General features: G+C 30.1%; 1 protein-coding gene across 15 annotated transcripts in view; it reads left to right on the top strand.

Annotated features, from left to right (window-relative positions):
* LOC105227479 (potassium voltage-gated channel protein Shaker) overlaps positions 1-23,702 on the top strand; it is a 541,010-nt gene that overhangs the window by 478,929 nt on the left and 38,379 nt on the right. For 13 of the 15 annotated variants that reach the window (XM_019990734.3, XM_049454904.1, XM_049454909.1 and 10 more), the window contains 5 exons: positions 1,949-2,045; positions 6,195-6,390; positions 8,726-8,847; positions 10,329-10,482; positions 11,328-11,499. In XM_019990734.3, coding sequence (XP_019846293.2) covers positions 1,949-2,045; positions 6,195-6,390; positions 8,726-8,847; positions 10,329-10,482; positions 11,328-11,499 — 741 coding nt within the window. Of the gene's footprint in view, positions 1-1,948; positions 2,046-6,194; positions 6,391-8,725; positions 8,848-10,328; positions 10,483-11,327; positions 11,500-22,826; positions 22,957-23,702 lie in introns of all 15 variants that reach the window. The other 2 variants (XM_049454907.1, XM_049454905.1) reach the window with 1 other exon arrangement.

Here is a 23,702-nt window from a genome sequence, read left to right as displayed (position 1 = left end):
ATCTTGATCTCGGACATTTTTTATTATTGATATAGTACTTTACTATCCCACTAAGTAATATTTCCACATTTTTAGCTGGTGTAATTAATTTATGCGTAATTTCAATATAAATGTCAACGGCGATATGTGAGTCAAGACTCACTTCTCTTATTATCGCTATTTTGAGAAGATTATTCTTGGCGTAGGCATTGCTTACGCGGTTATAGCCGAGTTAGCAACAGTGTAGTTAGGTCCTTATCCACCTGGTCTTTTCAGCGGAGCGGAGGTTTTCTTTTTTCCTCGGCGGGTACTGCGTCAAATACTCTCAGTTTTCATCCGTTCGGAAGACATGACCTAATTAATTCGTTAAACTATGTATTCGCCGTTGCCCATCCGCAAAGGACCATAAATCTTCCGTAGAACCTTTCTCTCAAAAACTCGTAGCGTCGACTCATCAGATGTTGTAATCGTCCACGCCTCTGCACCATATAGCAGGTCTGGAATGATGAGTTACTTATATAATTAGGTGTTTGTTTGTCGAGAGAGGACTTCACTTCTCAATTTCCTACTCAGTCTGAAATAGCAGCTGTTAGCAAGAGTTATTCCGGGTTGGATTTCAAGGTTGACTTCGCTGTAGTGTTAATACTGGTTCCAAGATAGACCAAATTATCTACAACTTCAAAGCTATGACTGTCAACAGTGACGTGCAAGCCAAGTCGCGAATATGATGACTGTTTGCTTGATAACAGGAGATATTTCGCCTTGTCCTTGTACACTACCAGACCCATTTGCTTCGCTTCTATATCCAGTCTGGAGAAAACACAACTTATGAGGCGCAGTGGCTGTACAATCGTGTACCTTCGCTATTTAGCTCTATAGCCGTATTATTTTCTTCAGCAATACATTGAATAAGTCGCACGATAGGGAACCGTCTTGTCTTGAACCTCGTTTGGTATTGAACGGCTCGGAGAGGTCCTTCCCGATCTTGGGGGATACCATGTTCAGACATAGCGGCATACAGGCAGTTACTTTTAGTGCTGTCGAAGCTGCTTTAAAATCGACGAAGAGGTGGTGTGTGTGAGTCTTCCTTTCTCGGGTCTTTTTCAAGATTGGTGAATAGAGAAAATCGGGTCGATTGTATATTTTCCGGGTCTAAATCTACAAAGTTGATAAAATCAAAGATTTCAGACTTCAGCTCTCGGTATCTATCTCATTCCGCACATGTTGTGGTCTATTGTAAAGTTGCGAAATAGGCAGTTTGTTTTTTCACCTCTGCGACACAGCAGTCTTCATCGCACCAGCTGTTCATTAGCCTTTTCCTAAAGACAGTGGTTTCGTTTGCGGCTGTACGTAAGAAGCTTGAAATGCCGTCCCACAGTTCCCTTATATAGAGGTACTGATAGAATAGAAAAGAAAATCGGCTGTATCCTGATTTTGGAACCTCCTGTGAGCTTCTTTTCCCTATCCAAATTCCTGCATTTCAATGTAGAAAGAAAAAAACAGTGGTATATGTATATTTGAACAAATTATGACATATATAAAACCCATTGTTCTGGTTTAAAGCACGTCTGACGATTCGGTATACATATGATACACACCGAACCATATAAAAATAGTTAAATTTGTATTATTGGTCTGAGTATAACATATAAAAAAAATGTTAGTTTTTGTTTATTCCGTGTTTTATAAAGAACAATATTTTTAAAAATATATATTAACATGTATATTTCTGCTCTTCTCTTTTACCCCAATTCATCGGACAAAACACAATCACGTGCACCAAACACTCACATAACTTACCATTCAACAATCACCCTCAATCACTCTACAATGTCTTGTACTTTCATAATAATATTTTTTTTTACATTAAATGTGTATTTTCATTTGTTTTTGTAACGATCTCGTTCATTTGTATACCTTCGTCATGCTTTTATAATTTCTATAACAATAAATAAACTCCCTCATCTAGGTGGTCGACTGCGGAGACCGGTCAATGTCCCTTTAGACGTATTTAGTGAAGAAATAAAATTTTATGAATTAGGTGATCAAGCAATTAATAAATTCAGGTAAGAAAATTACCAAACTAACAAACCAAGAAATATATTTTTGGTTAAAATCGTTATTATTATTAACAAAAACAAAAAAAGTAATAATAATATGCATAAATAATTGGTTGAAAAGCTGTTGCGTAGATGATTTACTTAATTGGAATGTTAATGCTGAATGAATTTAAATAACAAATATGGTTTTTCATGTAGACTTGTATACACAATAACTGTACAGCGCAAAACACTTTTTGGAAAACAATTTTGTTTATAAAATTTATTTATTTTTTTAAATAAACTTTTCTTTTAAACTGATAAATTTATATTTATACAGCCCAGTTGGAAAAATTATGTAATATATTGCATGAACTCATAGCTTAGCAATTATTGTAGTAATAAAAGTTGTAGTAAGCAGTTAATTTGTTAATAATACACATACTTTATCGCAGGCTCCTCACGCCTTCCAAGGCACTCTTTTGAAAGTAGAACTAGTTCTTTATATATAGTCATATAAATACTTCCATATTAACATAGCTCCACTCTCGAGCAGTAATATATTTAAAATACTCATAAAAGTATTCAATAAATACAAACATTACCAAATTATGAATATCATCTGCACTTCGGATCATCTCAGAGTGCACGGAATGAACGTCTCATAAAAGTCATTTTAGAACAAATTCACTCAAAATAATGAAAGATCTATATCGGTGAAATATAATAATACATACTAATTCAATGTAGACTAGTATCTTAGAGAAATTCTTTAACATTAGGGGAAGATTTTTCAGATATCAATATGATCTAGTGTAGCTAATGAAATTTTCAATCAAATTACCCGTAACTCTTTCGCTACCATATCTTTTTGTTACGAACTTTTCTGACACTTACGAAAATATTTATCATTTATCGAGAGGCTATGAATTTCTTTATTTATGTGTCAGGGCTTGTGGAGGAATGTTAGTTAGCGTCGAGAAATAGTAGTCAATACCAGTTTTTTGCTCGCTGTCTAATAGTAAAAGCATAGCCAACAGTAACATTAAAGTAGCAGTGCATGTACTGTTCCGGAGAGCAGCGCCATAGACAATTACGTTCTCGCCGGCATCATTTTTGAAGAAATATGGACCGATAATTCCACCGGCTTACAAACTACATCAAACCGTCGGTTTTTATGGGTGATAACGTGATTTTGTACGCTTTCAATTTAAGGCCTCGACGTAAAATGCGCCTAGTCGTCCCACACGCCAGATCGAATTGCTGCGAAAGGCGCCGAATAGAAACTTTAACTGTCATAGACAACTTTTTTTGTATTTATCGAGAATAGGGGTAGGTTGAAGAGTTTTCAACGGATATACACGCATCTAACTATTTTTTGGTGCTGAGATCATTGGTTAGGTATGGAAATAATTTTTTTACCGCAATTCCTCTACTATTTCAATGTTATACGAGGTATGACACTTAAGTATTGAGACTGATTCCATAAAAACCGTATATTTGAAAATTATTCTACAACTCTGCCATCTCCTTCAAAGCAGTCCCCTTGGGCAGCTATGCAGCGATTCTTGCTTCGTAACATTTCTGAAACACTTCGACTGGGATGTCCGCGAGTACCCTCGTCACGGCCGCCTGGATGTCCGTAATCGACTCAAAATGGGTTTCTTTGACCACCGAGTTTGTTTTAGGAAACAAAAAAGGCACACGGTGACATTTCGGGCGAATAAGGCGGCTGTTGCAACACGGCGATCCCTTTAGAGGCCAAACACTGGGACACGCTGAGGACGGTGCGTTGTCGTGATGAAGGATCTAGTTACGAGCGATGTCTGGGCGCACCCTGTTGACTCGTTTTCGCAATCTTTCGAGTACTTGGCAATAGTAGACTTGATTCACAGTTTTCCCCGGTGGAATGAATTCTTTGTGGACGATTCCACGGCTATCAAAAAAGGCAATAATCATCGTTTTCACCTTCGACTTGCTCATGCGAGCTTTTTTCGGGCGGGGGGCGAGCGGAGACAACCATTGCGAGCTTTGGCACGACTAAGAGCACTATCACCATACACTATTACAATTTTAGCGTACGTTTCCGAAGCTGTTTCGCCCAATCTGGCGCAAAATTTTATCGCGACGTGTTGCTCTTGATATCGTTTTTCCATTTTCGTGACGAGCACTGCAAACACACATCTACTCAACTTGACACAGCAGGCGAACTAAACAAGCTAGAACGATGGTACATATATCAATGGAGAGGGGAGGGATGCCGGAAAAAGAGAAAGGGGAATTTCACAGGTTTACCACAAGCGCGGCAATAAAATCAGTCTCATTACTTAATTGTCAAACCTCGTAGTCGTGAACTATGATGAATGGACGATTTGTATGGCAAGTCCTGCAATATATAACATCAGAAACAAAATTAAAAAAAAAACACAATTACGAATTAAATTTTCTGAAAGTCATATGCTCGTAGTCTTTGAAATTTTAGAAATAAATTTAGTCTGAATCTGATCTAGTTTTAAATTTCTAGTTATAGTCTATACTTATATGTGAATATGTTTTTCTTTTTGGTTGTCCGGATGATATTTGATCAGATATAATATTATATATTATAAATAACAGACTAGTATAGTGGTAATGATACAATGCAATCCGAAACAATAATTTTTTTCCAAGCTCTAGGTTAGAATTTCAATGTATAAGTCTTCCAAATTCTGGCTTTTGGAGATTTCAGAAATGAAATAAGTTGCAAAAGTTAGACAGTTAGTTCGATTAACTTCAACGTAACCTCGACTATTTAAAAACTCCGTTGTGCGATTTCCAACTGGGCATTTTTTTATTTTCGAAATTCATTCAATATTCAAACTAACCACAGAACACTCAATACATCTAACTTAAATGTACATATATACTAAATATTGTTTTTAGTGTTATTGCTGTTGTTGTTCCTTAAAATTGCTGTTGTATGAAATTAAAAAAAAACAAAACACAAAATTGATTGGTTCAAATTGATGTTTTATTGTTTCTAAAAATTGTTGTTGAACTAAAAATAAATTACATGCGAGTATTAACTAAACTAAACGCAATCGGCAAAGTGGAATTCTCTGAATGCTGCTGAACAAAATTGAAAACGCAAAAGCCAACAAAAAAATTATAAATAAGTAAAAACAAAATAGCAAAATCAAGACACTGTTAATCACTTGACCACCAGCTTAAAATTTTGTGCATACGGCATGGGGGGAGTATGTGGCCGGTACCGTGGCACGCACACGCATGCGCCAATGCTGCAAGCTAAATGTAAACAAAAACAAAATTCCATTTGAAAATTAAATGCGAATTTCACCAAAACAAGTGCGACGATCACCAAAAAGCTAACAACCAAACGTCACTCATACACATCCACGAACACACCACGACACACACACAGCATCTATATGTATCTAGTAGTATGTAGCCGCCAACACTTTATAGTACAACAGGCTTACATTAAGAGCATAAAGCTTACGCCCGCAATGACTACTTCAGCAGTAAAGCGGCCGTAAATACAACGTTGCCGGCACCGTGACTTGTACAGAGATGCGCAAACACACGCTCTAAACTATTGAATTCAACCGAGACACAAACCGTCATAGCCAATGAAGTTACTTTTCACCGCTGCCGCTGCTGCGTACACCGTTAAGCGCTATGAAAATTGGCAACATAGCCGGCCGTTGGTTTTATTATTGTGTGTTTCCGTTTCTATTTCAAATTGAATGTTTTATTTTTATTTATATATTGAATATAGTATATATATATATTTCTTATTATATACAAATATTTACATACACTCGTGCATTCGAACGAAGATAAATCTTTTTTGAATTCTTCGTTTAGTTTTATTAAAGTAGAATTGTTGTTGATATACGTAACTATTTTTGTTGAACTTTTGAATAATCTATTCGAAGCTTCAGTGGTTGAAGTGGTCGCCATTAAACATTAAATTGAATTAATTGTATTTTTTGTTTGAAAAAATATTGTGTAAATTTATTGTAAATTGTTTGTTGTTTCATAAAAAAATTTACATTACACGTTTATATATATAATTCCTATGAAAAAATACTAAATAACTCACACTGTGATTTTCCAAATATCGTTCAAAATCCCACTTCTACAACAACAAAACAATTCGCGCAACCACCACAGAGAGGATGAAGGCTTTATTAAAGAAGAAGAAAGACCATTGCCGGAGAATGAGAATCAAAGAAAAGTCTGGTTACTTTTCGAGTACCCGGAGAGTTCGCAAGCCGCCAGAGTTGTAGCCATAATTAGTGTATTTGTTATATTGCTATCAATTGTTATATTTTGTCTAGAAACATTACCCGAATTTAAGCATTACAAGGTGAGTTCAACAACTAAGTTAACCAATATGTAGAATAAATTTTATAAGAATGAGCTTTTTCACATATGAAGCTTTTTAAAGATTTTTTATACAAGAAAAAATTTCATGAAAATGATGAAAACGTACGGATAAAAGTGAAGGCTTTAAAATAACTGTTTAAATTTGAATACAATAATTATTTAATTTTTGAATTTTCCAAATATTTTTGGAAAGCTTTTACATTCAGAGGCTTTATAACATCTTAAAACACGTTTTTTTTTTATCAAAGTTTTCATTATAATAGTAAAATCGTAAGAACAAATTTTTTTATACAAAGCTTTCAAAAGCTTGTTGTTGTAAAAAGCGAAAGATTTTATAAAACACATGAAAAAGTATTGATGAAAGTGAAAGCTGTAAAATAAGTTAATAAATTTCAGTAAAATTTTTTTTATTTTTTGCATTTGCTAAGTTTTTTTAGAAAGCTTAAATACTCAAAACACTTAAGTTTAATTTAAAAACTATGAACAAAAAAACAGTTTTGAATATTACAAGCTTTTACCACAAAACTAAAATCATAAAAATAAAGCTCTATTTATACAAAAGCTTTCATTACAAAACTGAAGCTTTATATTTTTAAAGCTTTCTGAAAACTTTCCTTATATAAAACTAAAGCTTTATTTCCAATTGTGAAAAAGCTCAGTTCTTTCATGTTTTTATCTGGTTTCTTTCTTTATTTTCATTTCTCTATTTGTAAAAATAACACAAACATTTTACTACATCTCCTTTGTTTATACTTTCTTTGCTTTTTGCGCGCATTTTTTGCAACTTGATGTCAAATTTGTCGAAATGAAAAGCTCCAGGAACGGGTTGGATAATTTTCTTGACAAAATACTACTTTTTTATTCATTATACTAACTAGTTGTTCGGTGTTGTAACTCAGTGTGCTCCAACCAAAAGCCTTTTGATAATCTATAAATGTGGTCTACATATAATTATGCAGCCTGTAATGTAATGCCAGCGCAAAAATTTAGAGTGTATACTGGTTTGAACTTTATAAAAGTTAGTAACTTACGAAACAAAATTAGAATCTGCTTTCAAAAATCATGATTATTATTTCAAAAGCTCAGCTTGCAAGTAATTCTCCAGTATAAGCTTATTTCAGTGATAAAAAAATTGAAGTTGAAAGCTTTAAGCTCATTTCCTTGATTTCGAATCTTCCAACTTAAAAGTTTCATGCAGATTTGTATGTGAAAGGCTAAGCTTACAAGCTTTTTAGTATTAAAAAATGACAGGTGAAAGCTTAAACTTCATTTTCAGTATTTGGAAGTTTTATTAAGATTCTTTATCATAGTAACCATCTATCTTCTTTCTGGTTTTATATCCTCAAAATTTTTTCAGTTTCGATACTTCTGCACATTCAAATTCAAAGCTTCATGAAAGCTTTCTTTAAAAACAAAACTAAAACTTTAAGCTACTAAAAGTTTAAGTTTCACCCAAGCGATTTCTGAGCATTACCACTCATTAAAGCAACAGTGAGTGCTTAATTTTATATCGTTACTTCTCCTAAAACAACTATAAGATTTTCAAGTATCGCTCTATAGCTTTTTTATTGCTCACTGAGTGCAAGGCTATCAGTTTTTATATATTGAGCGCCACGAAATTGCTTTTTTTATACTTTCTTTGAGTTGCTTACACTACTCAAGAGCTCTCAAACCAGTTTACCTTCTATTTAATGTTTATAGCTAAATAAGCTTAGTAACTATTTACGGATAATAAAATATAAATACTCATTTTAATTTGATTTCGTAAATTGTACATCTATTAAATATTTAGGTGTATACCTATGAAGAATAAAAAAGATTGCCCACAGTGCACTTATCCTTTTGACATTAAGTTGTAAAAAGTAAAATATTTGTGTATAAAGCTCTTATCGTCATTTTATACAACCAATATGGGATAGTATTAAATCATTGTTGAAAGCTTTTACTCATTATGTTGAAATGTATATTAGTTTCGAGTAAAAGTTATTTTCTAAAATTTTCAATATAGTCCCTTATTAAAATACTCAAACATTATAAATACTCCTCAAACAACCTTATAGGAAAACATTGATTTTTTAGTCGATACCCCTACCATTGCTTGAAAAATAATTATTTATGTAACAATGATTTGAACTACAACTACACAAACTTTTGTATTTTCATAAATTATCGCATCCTTATTTATCCTTATTTATTTATCTCATCCATTACCAGACTCTGTAAATGCTTTTACGCTAACTAAGTGTTTATTTATACTTACTTTTGTTTCTAAAATTAAGTTGTTAACATAATTTTCTTATATCTCAAATTAACAGGTGTTCAATACAACAACAAATGGCACAAAAATCGAGGAAGACGAGGTGCCTGACATCACAGATCCTTTCTTCCTTATAGAAACGTTATGTATTATTTGGTTTACATTTGAACTCACAGTCAGGTAAGTTTGCTTTTCTTTTTTAAACTTGTGTATGAAAGAAGTGTTCGAAACTAGATAGCATTTGAGTCAATATAAAAATGAAAACTTATAGTTTTTGTTATAGAAAATAGTTTATTTCCCTTATTCTAAGTAGTACGAATGTTCTGAGAAAAATAGACTTAAAAATGGTAGTTAAAATATAAGTATTATATCATGCAGTAGATGTGATTATAACGAACGCAAAAAGTATGGAGCTGCACTGCGCTATGAAGTCAATAAAAAGCATAAACAGCAACCACTAACTAGTCAACACAAAAAGTGTGGAGCTAAACTTTGCTATAAAGTCAACAAGAAAGCATAGACTAACTGTTATAACGATTCTATTTCGAAACAACACAATGTTTTAGACTTAAAAACTGTTTAGAGACATAGTGTTCGAAATCAAATAATAATTCGGTTAATATGAAAATTATTTATAGTTTTTATCACAAAAAATAGTTATTTGAAAATGTTTTAAGGAAACGCTGTACTTTAGAGTCAATAGTCTGAAAACTATGCTGTTAAAATATAGTTATTTTATAATGAAGTGATTCTAATAACGGTCGACATGAAAAATATGGTGCAGAACCTCAGTATGAGGTCAACAAAAAAGCAAAGACAACAACCACTAACTAATATATCGCTTATATTTCTTAACGTTCCTACTTTTTTTAATAAAAAACAAAATATATTTCCTAGTTGCAGTATGTAGATTTTGAGTTTTAAAGTTATTACTGCAATTATTTTCATTTTTTTACAAAAATATTATATTTTAAGCAAAGACCGAAACCACTTACTTATATTATCGATTATATTTCGTAACAAAATTATGTTTTAAATTAAAAACTGTTTAAAAAAATCGTGTTTATTTGCAGTATGCACAGTTTGTGCTGTAAAGTTAATATAATGTAATTAATGCAAATATTAACAAAAAATTCAGAAAATTTTATTTTTTTAGTATAATAATTTTAAAATTTAATTTAATTAGTATAGCATATTTTTATAGTTATTTAATAATTTAAAAAATAAGTAACTATTTTTATATTAATATTTCTTTATTTTCCAGTATTTTTAGCAAACGTTTTTCCTTCAACAATTGTTATTATAAAAATTAAATTAAGTAATTATAATTAAATTACATATTAACTAGATTATTTACATTATTAGTAATATTACAGAAGGAAATCAGATCTTAAGTATTTATTAAAATAAGAATAAGGTATTCTACTACTGATTCAATGTAAAAAATACCCCATTTACTCCTCAGTCAATTTTCAAAAACATTTCTGCGACCCTTCGAATAATATAAATATATTTCTCAATCCCTCAAATTATTTCTGTAAAAAAATTTCTTATATGCCACACATTTCATTTAAACTCTCATGCATTCTCACAAATACTCTCTCTCATGCTCAACACATCTCTATTTTTTGCTTTCTCTCTCATTGTCTACATTTTTAAAGGTTCCTCGCATGTCCGAATAAGTTACATTTCTGCAGGGATGTCATGAATGTTATCGACATAATCGCCATCATTCCGTATTTTATAACATTGGCGACCGTCGTCGCCGAAGAGGAGGATACGTTAAATCTTCCAAAAGCGCCAGTCAGTCCACAGGTATGTTTTCTTGTGTGAGAAACTTAAGCACAATTGCATTACTTTTAGTTTATATAATTACCATTACTATTTGCAAATTATATATTGCTTTACAATTACAACAACAATATTACAAAAAAAATTACCAACAATTAAATAGTGATTAGAAGCAAAACATTTAAACTATAAAAAAACGCAAAACACCTTTTAAGTGACCGATTTGAGTATTATAAGTTAGTGGTTAAAATTTAAATGCAAACAAAAATGTTTCTAATTTATTTTGTAGTGAAGAGTTTCATATTTTTTTTTTAATTATATAATAAAAAAATTTTCACTGACGCCACGAATTTGCCACAAATTTGCATATAATTATAATATTTAATTTTCGGTTTACGTTTCAAATTCGTTTACGGTTTCGTGCCGCAAAAACATATTCGAAAAAAATTCCAAATACTTACACATATATACAAGTACATAAATATACCTGTATGTAAACATAAATACTCACTTAGTATATATATATATATTACTGTCTAACTCTCTCTCACTCTCTCTCTACTATCTATAAATATATATACTATGTTAAATCAATATACATATATTATATATATTTATATGACTTGGTTTTATTTACTAACATTATTTCAATTTCAATTACTAATCAATACAATACCCACCGCTATTTGTTACTATTTACTAAATATATATTTATGTTTGTTATTAATTGTTCGATTACATAACTATTTACATATACTATATATACATACTTGTATACATATACTCTATATATTTATATATATATAAACTATTTACATATATAATAATTTGTTGATTGAAAACATGCCATACCGATTATAATTTTTTAGGACAAGTCATCGAATCAGGCTATGTCCTTGGCAATATTACGAGTGATACGATTAGTTCGAGTATTTCGAATATTTAAGTTATCTAGGCATTCGAAGGGTTTACAAATTTTAGGACGAACTCTGAAAGCCTCAATGCGGGAATTAGGTTTACTTATATTTTTCTTATTTATAGGTAAGTTCCAGACGAAAAAAGCAAAACAAAACCAAACCAAACCACAAACAAAAACACACACCAAATACATAGAAACACACAAATATCCAAAAGAAACAAGGCAATTAAACCAGTTACAACCCATACACCTATACAAAAACCCTCAAAAAAAACCAAAACAACTATACAAAACCTTACTCACCACCACCACCACTCTTACTACTACTACCGCTATCACCACCGCCACTACTATTACTATTACTACTACATTTACTACTACTATTACTATTACCCCACGCGCACAACCATTCTAACGATCTATACCCAAGCACACGCACTCACACATATAAACCCTCTAAAAAAGTCTCAGAATACAAGAACACACACTCAGCTAACACAGGGAACCCCAAAACAAATCACACACTCTATAAGGTCCAACTAAGCAAAGGCACTTTTTCTTTTTCTTTGTGCCATTTTTTTTGCCTAAAAATGCTATAAGAATCTAAAAAAAATAAAATAAAATAAATATTTTTGAAAATTTCAAGCCATGTGAATTGTGCTTGAAAATTTCTCATAACTACAATATTTCTGAAATCAGTAAAAAGCTCAAAACTAGATATTAAATACTACAATGTTACTGAAATCAGTAAAATGCACTAAACTATCAAAATTAGGACTTAAATATTTTCAATGAAATTTCGAAATTTTTCCAACAATTTATTTATTTTAGAAATGAATACTATCTTGATCTTGAACAATTTCTCTAATTTTGGCTTATTTTTTTATCTTAACTTAAATATATAATTTGGAAAAATTTTCACATAAAAGTTTTCATTAATTTCACGTCTGTATATTAAATGAAAACAAGAAAAGTCTTTTAAGCACCTGAGAATTCGAATTTATTTTTTTATGCTTAGAAAGCCTTAAAAAAATTTTAATTCTTCATTAATCTAGATCATTATGTAAAATTTCAAAAAATTTACTCACAAATATAAAGTTTGAAATAAAAGTATCTTAAGATTTTTCATTTCGTATTTTATGAAACGAAAATAATTTAAACTGACTTCCTTAATTGAGTCAATTAACAAATTTTTCATAATAATACGTTCATAGAAAACTCAAAAATCAAATCAATAAATCTTAATTGAGTTAATTAGCGGCTTAATTTAGTCAATTAGCAAATTCTCCAATAACATTCTTTGAATGAAAATTTGAAAAATAACAGCAAGAGCCAGCTGCACATTATTTGAAACACTAAATCTTAATTGAGGCAATTAAAAATTGCCTTTGACTCACTTAATTGATTAAATTAACAAATTGTTCACAATAATACCTTCATATCAAACTTAAAAAATAAACATAAATTCTAAATTGAGTTAATTAGCGGCTTAATTTAGTCAATTAGCAAATTGTACAATAATATGCCTTTGAAAGGAAATTTAAAATTTAAAAACAAAAACAAATGGAGTTTTAAATGATACACTAAATCTTAATTGAGTTAATTATTAGTTCTTCGGACTCCCTTAATTGATTCAATTACCATATTGTCCACAATAATACGTCCATATCAAACTTAAAAAAACTAATTAATAAATTAATTTCAATTTTAATTAATTGATTTTATTAACGGCTTAATTTAGTCAATTAGCTCAATAATATACCGTCAAAGAAAATTCAAAAATTAAAAAGGAAGCCAAATTAAGCAGCTATCAAAAAGTCCTATAAAGTGAACACATTAGTTTGGCCAATTAGCTCATTGAATTAATTAAAATGACTTTTTAAGGGCCTATAAATACGAATAAAGGCTTAAAATAACTTTTCGGTGTATAAAATTATTATTAAAATATATTTTGTATTTTAGTTGAATTTTTTTTAGTTAAAAACTATAAAAGCCATACGCAAATATTGAAATGTCAATAATATGTGAAAAGTTTATACTTCGATCAACAAATAGCTGTCCACACTTGAGCCTTTTACTGATCTTCACGAAACTAAGAACTAAAAATATATAATATTTAAAACAGCAACCACAAATACCCTACACATGCACTTATCCCTCTAAAATTTATTTCAAAACCCACTTTTTACGTTTCCCTCCCTCCGCCAAAGTCCACTCTAAGCTTGCAAAGAAATTATTTTCGTATAAAAAAACATTTGAAAAGCATACCAAAAACACTTTAATTTCCATATTTCAAAAAAAAAAATTACCGCTTTTTCTATAAATATCAAAAATATAGTAAACTTAACATAGTAAAGATGGCAAAGCAAACGCAAAACGATAATTTATTTGTACTGTACCTTAGAGTGTAAAACGTCAGCAAACAATAACAACGAATGTTAATAAAAAAAAAAATAGAAAAAAAAAGTGAAACATGTAGTGCTTGGGAAAGTACTTTCCAAAGTACTCCAAAAAGTGCTTTCAAAAGTGCTTCCCAAATCTTTGCCCGCTCACGCAGTATACGTTTTTGTGATTCTTTTTTTTTGCCTTTTTTGGGCGTCGAAAGGTACTGAAACAATGATTACTAGTAATTGTGATACTTGTAATTCACACAGGATTATTGTGTAGGTGCTGTGTGTAACTTTTTTTAATAAAGTATTTACAAAAAAGAATTTAAAATATTACAACAAAATAAAATATATATTTTTGTACATCGATGTATAGCATACATACGTATATACATAGATATGAGTGTGTGAGTAGGTGTAGGTGTAGGCGTTAGGTATTTACATATATGCATTTATATTTAAGCAAGCATAGTTTTAGGCGCATAAATATCATTAACTTAAAGTAGCGGTAAAATGTCATTAATAACAACTATAAAACATGCCGACGTCTGTATGTCGTAGTGTGTCGTAGGTACTCATTCATTTACATATAAGCAAAAGCTACGCACAACAGCCAATCTACAAACCAAAATTATATTTAGTGCCTATATGTATAAAATGTATAAGGTGAAATGAACCCTTCACCAGTTTAAACCCGTATGAACGCGTACTGAGATGTTTTTTACCCAACCATTAAGGCCTCCACGTACATATGTATAAACCCGTATGAAACATTCACATCTAAGTATATTTAGCACGAAACCAAACCACATCGTCTGAAACCCCTAAAAGTGTGCTATATACAAGCATTTCGATTCCTGAGAAGTAAATATATAGAAATTTACTCGAATTTTAGTCTATTGCTCCTGATATACTTTGACAGAGTAAAACGCATTTGTTTCGCCCAGCAGTCCGTTTGCAATTTTAAGGTGAAATTTATAATTGAGATTGTGTTGCCCACAAAATCGCCGCAGCGTGTATTGTGTTTATGCCGAGCAAGCAGGCGCACTTAACTAACCGTACTTGAGCCCACTAACCGGAACATTTATAAATAAATATTATTCTCACACATATTTTTGTGTATAAGTGTCCCCCCCTCCACCATGGCAAATCTTTCTAAATTATCACTAAAAAATATTTCACTCTTCGTAACTCTGTGTGTTGTACTTATATAATACTAATATGGGTGGGTGTAGTTGCATGCATTCAAATATATAACTTCTTAATTGATTTAACTCGAAATACTGAGAAATATTCTTCAACTATCCCAATTGTATTCGTCCTTTTATTTTTTAAACTGTACTAACCAATGTCCTTGACATTAATCTCTTCACCATTTAGAAAAAAGTATTTTTCAAGTTCATCAAGTGTGACTTCTCTTTCGTAGTTAATCGAATTCATTTCAAAATTCATTTTCCTTTCACTATGTCTGTAGTAGTTTGTTTTTTTTTTCTAGTAATTGTAGTACTAATCTCTATGAATTCTCTTTCTAACCCCATCTCTGACGTTATAAATGCTGAGTACTAAGCGCTCTCTAACTACTAACAAATATTCATACTTATATGTCTGTGTGTGTTCACCATATTGGTTTTTATTTTCTTAATTAATTTAACATACTTCATTAAGTTATCTCTAGAATTACATTATTAATCGGTTAATTATTGTGGAAGCGCGGTATGAGTATATTTTATAGTAATATATTTAACTAAGCAAGTGATAAACGGTCAATATGTTTCACAAATTGAATTAGAAGTAATTATTATTGAAAATAAGTAGAAAATGAAAAATGTTCTTAGTGCTGATTACTTTGATTAGCAGAATTATCAATTATTCTTTTAATTATAAATTAAAATTTTAAATGATTTAATATAGTAGAGGGTGGTCCATTTCGAGGTTTCCGTTTTTATTTAAGAAAAAACACAGAATCTTCAAATTTAATGGGGAATGTTTATTATCATTCTAATGAAGGTTTTTTGGCATTTTTGAAGACTATCTCTTTCAAATGTTGGGCACGGCTATGTCTCAAAAACCATCTGAGGACTGAGCGCTCTCTGTTGAGTCCACTTTCAATAACTCGTTCGATCATTTTGACTTATAACTGGCGTATGACACGCGTGATGTTTAAATCAAAGCGGTATTATCCGCATAGCCTTCAGACTTTGCATATCCCCACAGGAAAAACTCTAACTGCGTGATTTCACACAATGTTGGTGGTAAATTAACCGACCAAAAACGGGAAATTATCTGCCCACCGAAGTGTTCTCTTAATAAATCCATTGATTGATGCGATGTGTGGGAGGTTGTGCCGCCTTGTTGAAACAAAATACCACCGAGATCACGAGCTTCAATTTCAGGCATCAAATAGTCGGTTATCATGGCATTATTTTTGAAGAAATATGTACCGATGATTCCACCGGAACACAAATCGCCTCAAAACGTTTTTTCTAGACGAAACAGCAGCTCTTGAATATATTCAAGCTGCTTTTTGTCTCAAGCGCAACAATTGTTTATTTACCTATCCATTGAGCCTGAAATCATCGCAAAACAAAATTCTGCTTGAAAACCTCGGATCTTCTTGGAACTTTTCAAGAGCGAAGCGATGTCACAACTCACGCATAATATGTCAAAAAGTCTTTTGGAAAAAATTACCTCTACTTGGATCACCCACTATAATGTTCTTAGTATTGATTAATAAGACTACTCTGATTACTAGGGTTATTAACTAATTTTTTAGTTTTATAAAAGGTAACTTATTTCTAACGAATAAAAAATCTTCAATTACAAATCAAAGTCGAATTTGTAATGATAATGAATATAAGATTTAACTCTTCATAAATAATAACTTTAAATACCTTTAATTCTACCATATAAAAGTTACAATTTATTACCAATTAAAATTTCTTGTAATAATTTTCATGATATTTTTTCAAAACTAGAAGAGTCAGATTAGTTAACTAAATTGATGACTTTAATCAAATAAGTGCAGGATGCTCTTTACTTCCGTAAATGAATTCTAATTTGTTTGTATTGAATCCTTTTAGCTTTATATAATTAATAAACGATTAGAAATACTTTATATTTGAAGTATTAATTAAACATTTGATATTATTATTATTATTATCAACATAATGATTTGCTAAATTAAAAAAAAAAAATCTGTTCCTTGAGTAAATCTTAAAAATTTTCTTTAAATACGTAAGTTTTGTTAGGGGTTTTACAATTATGGTAAATTAATTAATTAGTTAACCACATAATTTAAAAAATTTACAATAACTAAGCATTTACTGAACCAAATTGTAGTTTGACATATTCTTTCAAGGCTTCCGAGATATTTTATTTTTTTTTATTTCTGAGTCAGAAATACTAAATATACCTTATACAATTGTGTTAGAAAAGAAAGAATTTATTTTCTTAAAACGAATTTAACATTTTCAAATGAAATCTTAGTCTGATAAATTCCATCATTGAGTATTATCTTAATAGTAAACTGATACTGCGTCAGTACTTCAGGCTTTATGTCAATCTTATCGATCCTGACAGGGATCGAACACTGGTTCTATGAGCAAACATCGAACCAATCATGCTATGATGATATGATTATAGAATGTGTAAACCGAAACCAATTAGAGTTAATGTACCAGGATAAGGTGTTTTTCTAGGCACGTGGTTTTCATATCAAAGAATTTAACTTTTCTAAAAAGACAAGGGTTTGCCACTATGGTTTAAAAATGATTTCAGTGATAACTCACCAAATACTCTCTTCCAAGATTTCAATAGTCTGGGCTTACCACCAACCAAAGATCTTCCACATCAACATCGCTCAATTCAGTCAAAAAATACATTAATCTCGACTCTATAACATTCGCCCTTGAATGTAACAACGTCACTGTCAACATGCTTGATCAGCGTTCGGCTTCAATTCTTGCACGAGTTGAACTTTGTCAGCCCAAAATTTAATATCCTCCCACAAGATGTTCCATAAAGTACAATTGTTCGCGATGACGGACGAACTCGTTCGAATCTTCTTCGATATTCTGCTCCACAGCAACAATAGGGCCTTCGGCTCACAATGTTCGGAGTCTCCAAAAATGCTTATTATACACTGGTGAGATACATGGTTTTTATATCAGAAAAAACATTCCTCCTGTTATACTGAGAACTTATATTCAACAGTCTATTAAAGCATCGGACGTTTTTTGGAATCGATAGAATCGACCATCTTGGAAACATTTAGATTGTTTCAGTATATCAAAAATATAAACACAGCCTACTGAAGGGTAATTCATAAAAGAATACACGATATCGATCGAGTCAAAGATCGAATTATGATGGCTTTACTAGGATAATAGTTCAAATACATATTTCAAGAAGGAGTAGGGTCATTTGAACGAAATTAGTTTCAATAGAATATCAAAACGTAGATCGATTAACATGACTGAGGATATGGTTCAGAAGAAATGGCATAACTTACTCAGTCTTATCAATGTTGAATATTTTTCTCTCGCCTAAATATTAAAGTGAAAAAAATTATTAGTTTTATATCTTAATTCGAATTAAGTTAATATGGACATGTGTATTAATTCTGAGAAAGTTTTTAGGCGTGGGATCTTATCTAAAATATAACCATAAAATGGAATGTCGTTTAATATGGTAAAATAAAGATAAAGAATATTTTTACTAACAGATGATAATATTATATTAATATAAATAGTGATTAGTGTGAGTAGACTTAAGCTACTTCAATACAATGTCACTGATATCTACATTTCAAGTATCTTATATAGCAAATATTTTCATTATATCAATATAACAAACTATGAAAAATACTAGCAATAAGATTAATAGACTTATGAACTATTTAAGCTATTTTTTGTTCTCTATAGACAAGATTAAATATTTACATAATGGTAAGTTATTTAATAATATTTATATACCATCACTTTTATAATTTTCAATTATTTCTCAACTTTTTGTATACCCTTTTACTAAAAATTAATTCAACTTTTTTAATGACTTGCTCACACTTATCACTTTATCTTATCTTCACCTTAACACTGCATCTACTACAAATCCCGTTTTTTTACTAATTCTTTCCACTTCTACGCACTTACGTCCCACCACCCCTGCCAACCCTTGTGATGTATGCACTGCCAAGCCCAATTGACATATTCACAATACCCTCGGAAATTTTTGGGGATTCGTCCACCAATTTAAATGCTTAAAATTGCAAATTTCGTTGACTGCTATTGTGCTTAAACCACAACAACTACAACAACAACAATATCAACAATACCAATACCAATATTTTGCTTTCATTTGTGTAATTGAAAGTTTTGTGGCCTAACAAGTTTTGTTTGTGTTGTTGCGTTTGCAGGTTTTACCATAATCTCCACGTCTGTCATACTTACATACATATACATATATTCTAAATATTGTGCTAAAATTCCATTTGTTTTTTTGCCGACTGTAGTAAATGTAGTCTCATCGTTTTGTCTCATGTTGCAAATCTTTATCGTTGTATATTTTTTTACTTCAAAATACGCGGCGTCTCGCCTTCGTCAACGTTGTACAATTGCATATAGTAAATACATACATACGAACATTCAATATTCGTACTAAATTAATAGTCGTCTCAATCATCGTTGTAATTTAACGTCGTAATTGTTTAGTTGCTATCAGTTTGTATGTAGTTGCCTCAATACAAAAACAAATAAATAAATAAAAGAAAATAGAAAAAATCACGCGAAAGGAATGGAAAATAGAAAAAGAGAATCGCATTATTTTTTTATTATTTTTTATCCCATTATTCAACAAAAAAGTCGATTTCGAACTCTGGAAATAATGAAAATTCATAAGAATTAAAGAAATTGATTATTATTAAATTAAAATTCTAAAATTATTATTCCAAAATGTATAAAAAAACTAAAAGCTTTCCATTCTAATTTTCAATTTTGGGAATAAAAATTAAATTTTCAATTTAAATCCTGAAAAAAAAATTTAAATTTTTATCTCAGATATTTGGTATTGAAAATTTAAAACTTTAAATTCGAATCAAAAATTGAAAAAAATTATTTTTCATTAAAAAAAAGTAAAAAATATTTTTCAAATAAAAAGCTGAAAGGAAAATGAGAAAAAATATTCACATTTTTGTTAAATTGTTTTTCAATCAAGTATTTCAGTTTAAAAATTTATTTATTTGAAAAATAAGCAAACGGCGGTGCAACCACAATGGATTACATAACAATTAATAATTTCTTAAAAAAAGAAAATTTCCTCGAATATAAAATTTGTGTGTAATGTAAAACAAAATGCATATTTTTATTATAAGGTAATTTCATGATTCCTTAACATTTGAGCATTAGAAGTTTTCTTCGCCTATTTACCTTTCCTTTTGTGCGATTACTACATAATTAATTTTATCAAAACAAAAGTTTACCAATATGCACCCCGTTAATATTACTAATCAACAAAATTAAATAGCTTAGCGTAGCGTTTATAAATACTAACTCCTAATTACCGTTAACCACTTTCGCCACTATACTACCACTTTTGTACATTTACAAGTAACGTAACATACGAACGCAAATGACCAGACAGTACAAATTTGGACTTTAATTAGAATAGTCAGAACCAACTAAAACTCAATTGAAACTCTTTCTGATCCTAAGCGACTTTTACTATCACTCAGCGGTGTTAGAATCGATATTAACTAGTTCAGGATTCAAAGGTTAGCAAGCCAACTATATAAATAAATTAAATAAACTGTTTCTATAGTCATTATATGCCTCACTTTTCCAACTGTTATAAGGCAATAATAAGTATACATATATATTTGGGTCATAATCCTGTTGATAATGGTACGTACTGAAATTCATATGAAATTTATGACATTTAAAACTAAACTCTTTGAAATTTTATTCTACTTATAATCAAATTCCAGGAAGATTATCTCCCAGTCCTTCTTTCTAATGTTCGACCAATGTTTTGACAACATACAATGAAGGTGCAGTCTTCGTAGCATCATTGTGTAGTCAGTCGATATTTAATGCCTTTTTTATGAAAAATTACACCTTCACAATACAGGCATCGCAATTTTAAGAATTTATCAGTTAAAATTCGAATCATTAACGACTTTTTCTTAGGTTCCGTCAAAATTTTCATTACTTGTAAAGAATTTGATATTACATTATTTTGACAAAATATATTATAACCTTGCCTTATACAAAGGCTTTTGTATCGTAAATTACATAATGTCCTAGCTATTTAGAAAACTTTCGCAAATCCAATGCATAATTCCAATAAATTCGTTCGTTCGTGCGTTCGTTTATTCAAATCAGAGCTACGTGCCATTTTGTTTATTTTCAAACGTCAAGTGAATGCATTCGCTTTAGCACTACACGACAGGGTGATTCACACTTACTGCGATGTTTATATAAAAAGCTTAGGCGTGCAAATATTACGTTTAGCTTGACGGTAACTTCCTTGTGACGACATAAACGCTACTCTCTTACCATTGAACTCTCTTTTCCACTTCACTTTCACTGTTAATACAAAATTTATACATACATATAATATCAAATAAACAAATATTTTGTCAGTTAATGCCTGTGCTGTAGAGTTTAGCTAATGTGTTTCTTCGTGATGCTAAATATATGTTAAAAATACTAAACATGTACAATTAAGTAAAAAGTTATATATCACATTTATATATATATATATAATGCGGACATACTACAACAAAATAACCATACGAGTAAGCGCAAACAACTAACCAACATTTTGTAGCTGTAAAAATAAGTTAGTTTCAAACTGCTTAGGTTTATTTTGAAACAAAAGCCTACAAATCAGCCACGCTATGTACATGCATACAAAAAAAAATATTGCCAACGAAATATTATCTTTTTTTTGTAGCAAAATAACCCATATATAATGTTTAGTTTATTTTTCAGCGAAAAAGAAAGCGCGTAATGAATATATTATTCGCAGATAAAAGGTTCAGTATAAACTGTTTGTATGAAATACTTACTATGGCTACTATTAGTGAAACAGTTAGTTTTGAAATGGAATTTTATAAATAAATTTAATAGCATTTTAGTTGCAGTTTTTCTATGATTTGCACATTTAGTTAACCTGAAATTATATTACGATAAACTACATAATGAAACACATAAAACAGAGATTTTTATACAAATATTTTTTCCATTCCACTTTTGCTCTACCCAAAAACTGCTCTTACTCAGTTCTTTGTTAATAAGTGCACAAACAATTTGTTTTCCTACAGTTACTTAATCTTTTTTTGTTGTAGTTTAGCTAGTTAGTAAAATGATAGTTAAGTTATAGTTTATATGAAATTTAATAATTTTCATTTATTTACTTTTAGTGCAACGTTCAATTTAACTTGTTGCTAAGACTTTTAAATAATCAAATTTTTCGTTTTGTTTTTATGTAGTTAGCTATTAAAAATATTATTATGCAGAAATAGAACTATGCTCTTATATTTTAAGATTTTTTTAAGAAAATATGATAGCAATGCTTTAAGTTAATTTTCACAAATCAAATTTTGTCGTTACCCAAACAAAACGGGGTACACATGAAAAAAAAAATATAAACAAAATCTTAGAGATAAAAATATTATTTTTTGTGTATATATGAATGTGCTCTTATGCTTGTAGCGCCATAAAAATATTACATATATACATTTTTTTTACCGAAAAGCTTTTTAGTCAAATATTTTGCAAAATTCCAAGCAGAATTTAAACTGAAGTGTGCAAAAACCAATATTTTTACAACTATACTTATTCATGAAAACATATAATATATATTTACCGTTTTATTTGCTATTTTAATGAGATTTCACTAATTATTTTAACATTTCCTTCATCCATTTACCGCTTGTGCTCAAAACGCAAACAATATATATACATATATATAAAATATATAAACAAATTCTCACACATGCATTGATTTGTATGCACAAATGATTAATGCTCGTGTATGACGACGTACCCTGTGCCGTAACGTAGGCGTTGTCCTATTCTCTTCGGCGGTATATTTTGCGGAAGCTGGTGCTGAAATGTCCTTCTTTAAATCCATACCAGACGCATTTTGGTGGGCAGTGGTTACCATGACCACAGTGGGATATGGTGATATGAGGTATACATATAAAAGCAAAATTACAATAACAATATTACTTTATGTAAACTTTGAAAATAAATATTTGCAAACATCAGGGACGGTTAGTGGAATAATAAAGCTTATACATTTAAAGCATATTTAACAAAATAATTGAAAAAAATAATTCTTGAAAAAAAAAGAAAAATTTCAAAAAATATAATAAATTTGCAGCTCTTAATTTAAAGAATATTTTCTAGTATTTTATTAAGAAGCTAATATTATATAAATAATAACAATAAATAATTAAATCACTTTTTTTAACTTGAAAAATGTTATATTTTTATATCTAAGAATTTAATTTAAAGTATTTACATTTATTTATTATTTTTCATTTAAAAACTTACAAAGACCAAGTTAAGTTTTAAATACTGTCGTAAATAAATATAATTATAATCCTGTTTACGCACAATTTTGGTAGTAAAACTTACGAGTTTAAATTCTTTGGTAATTATCTTAAATTTGTCTACTTCAAACCGTCCCTGATGATTATTGACAATATGCCATAATATGTATTAATCTATTTAACTGTACAAATGTCTGCATATCGTCATGCTACTTTGATGTGAAGGATCTGTACTTTTACTGCAGCTATCACTATTATTCAAAAATACCTATTTTCTTACGCTCTTATATATCTTTGTATTTTTTTATTTATTCTTAATTAAATGTTTTGATTTCTAAACTGTGCGAACTAAAAAAATATATAAATAATTAAAATATGCTGT

This window comes from Bactrocera dorsalis, chromosome 4 (assembly GCF_023373825.1).
Source record: "Bactrocera dorsalis isolate Fly_Bdor chromosome 4, ASM2337382v1, whole genome shotgun sequence".
NCBI classification, from domain to species: Eukaryota; Metazoa; Arthropoda; class Insecta; order Diptera; family Tephritidae; genus Bactrocera; species Bactrocera dorsalis.
Note: the sequence above shows the minus strand (reverse complement) of the source record. Positions and strands in the feature narration are given on the sequence as shown.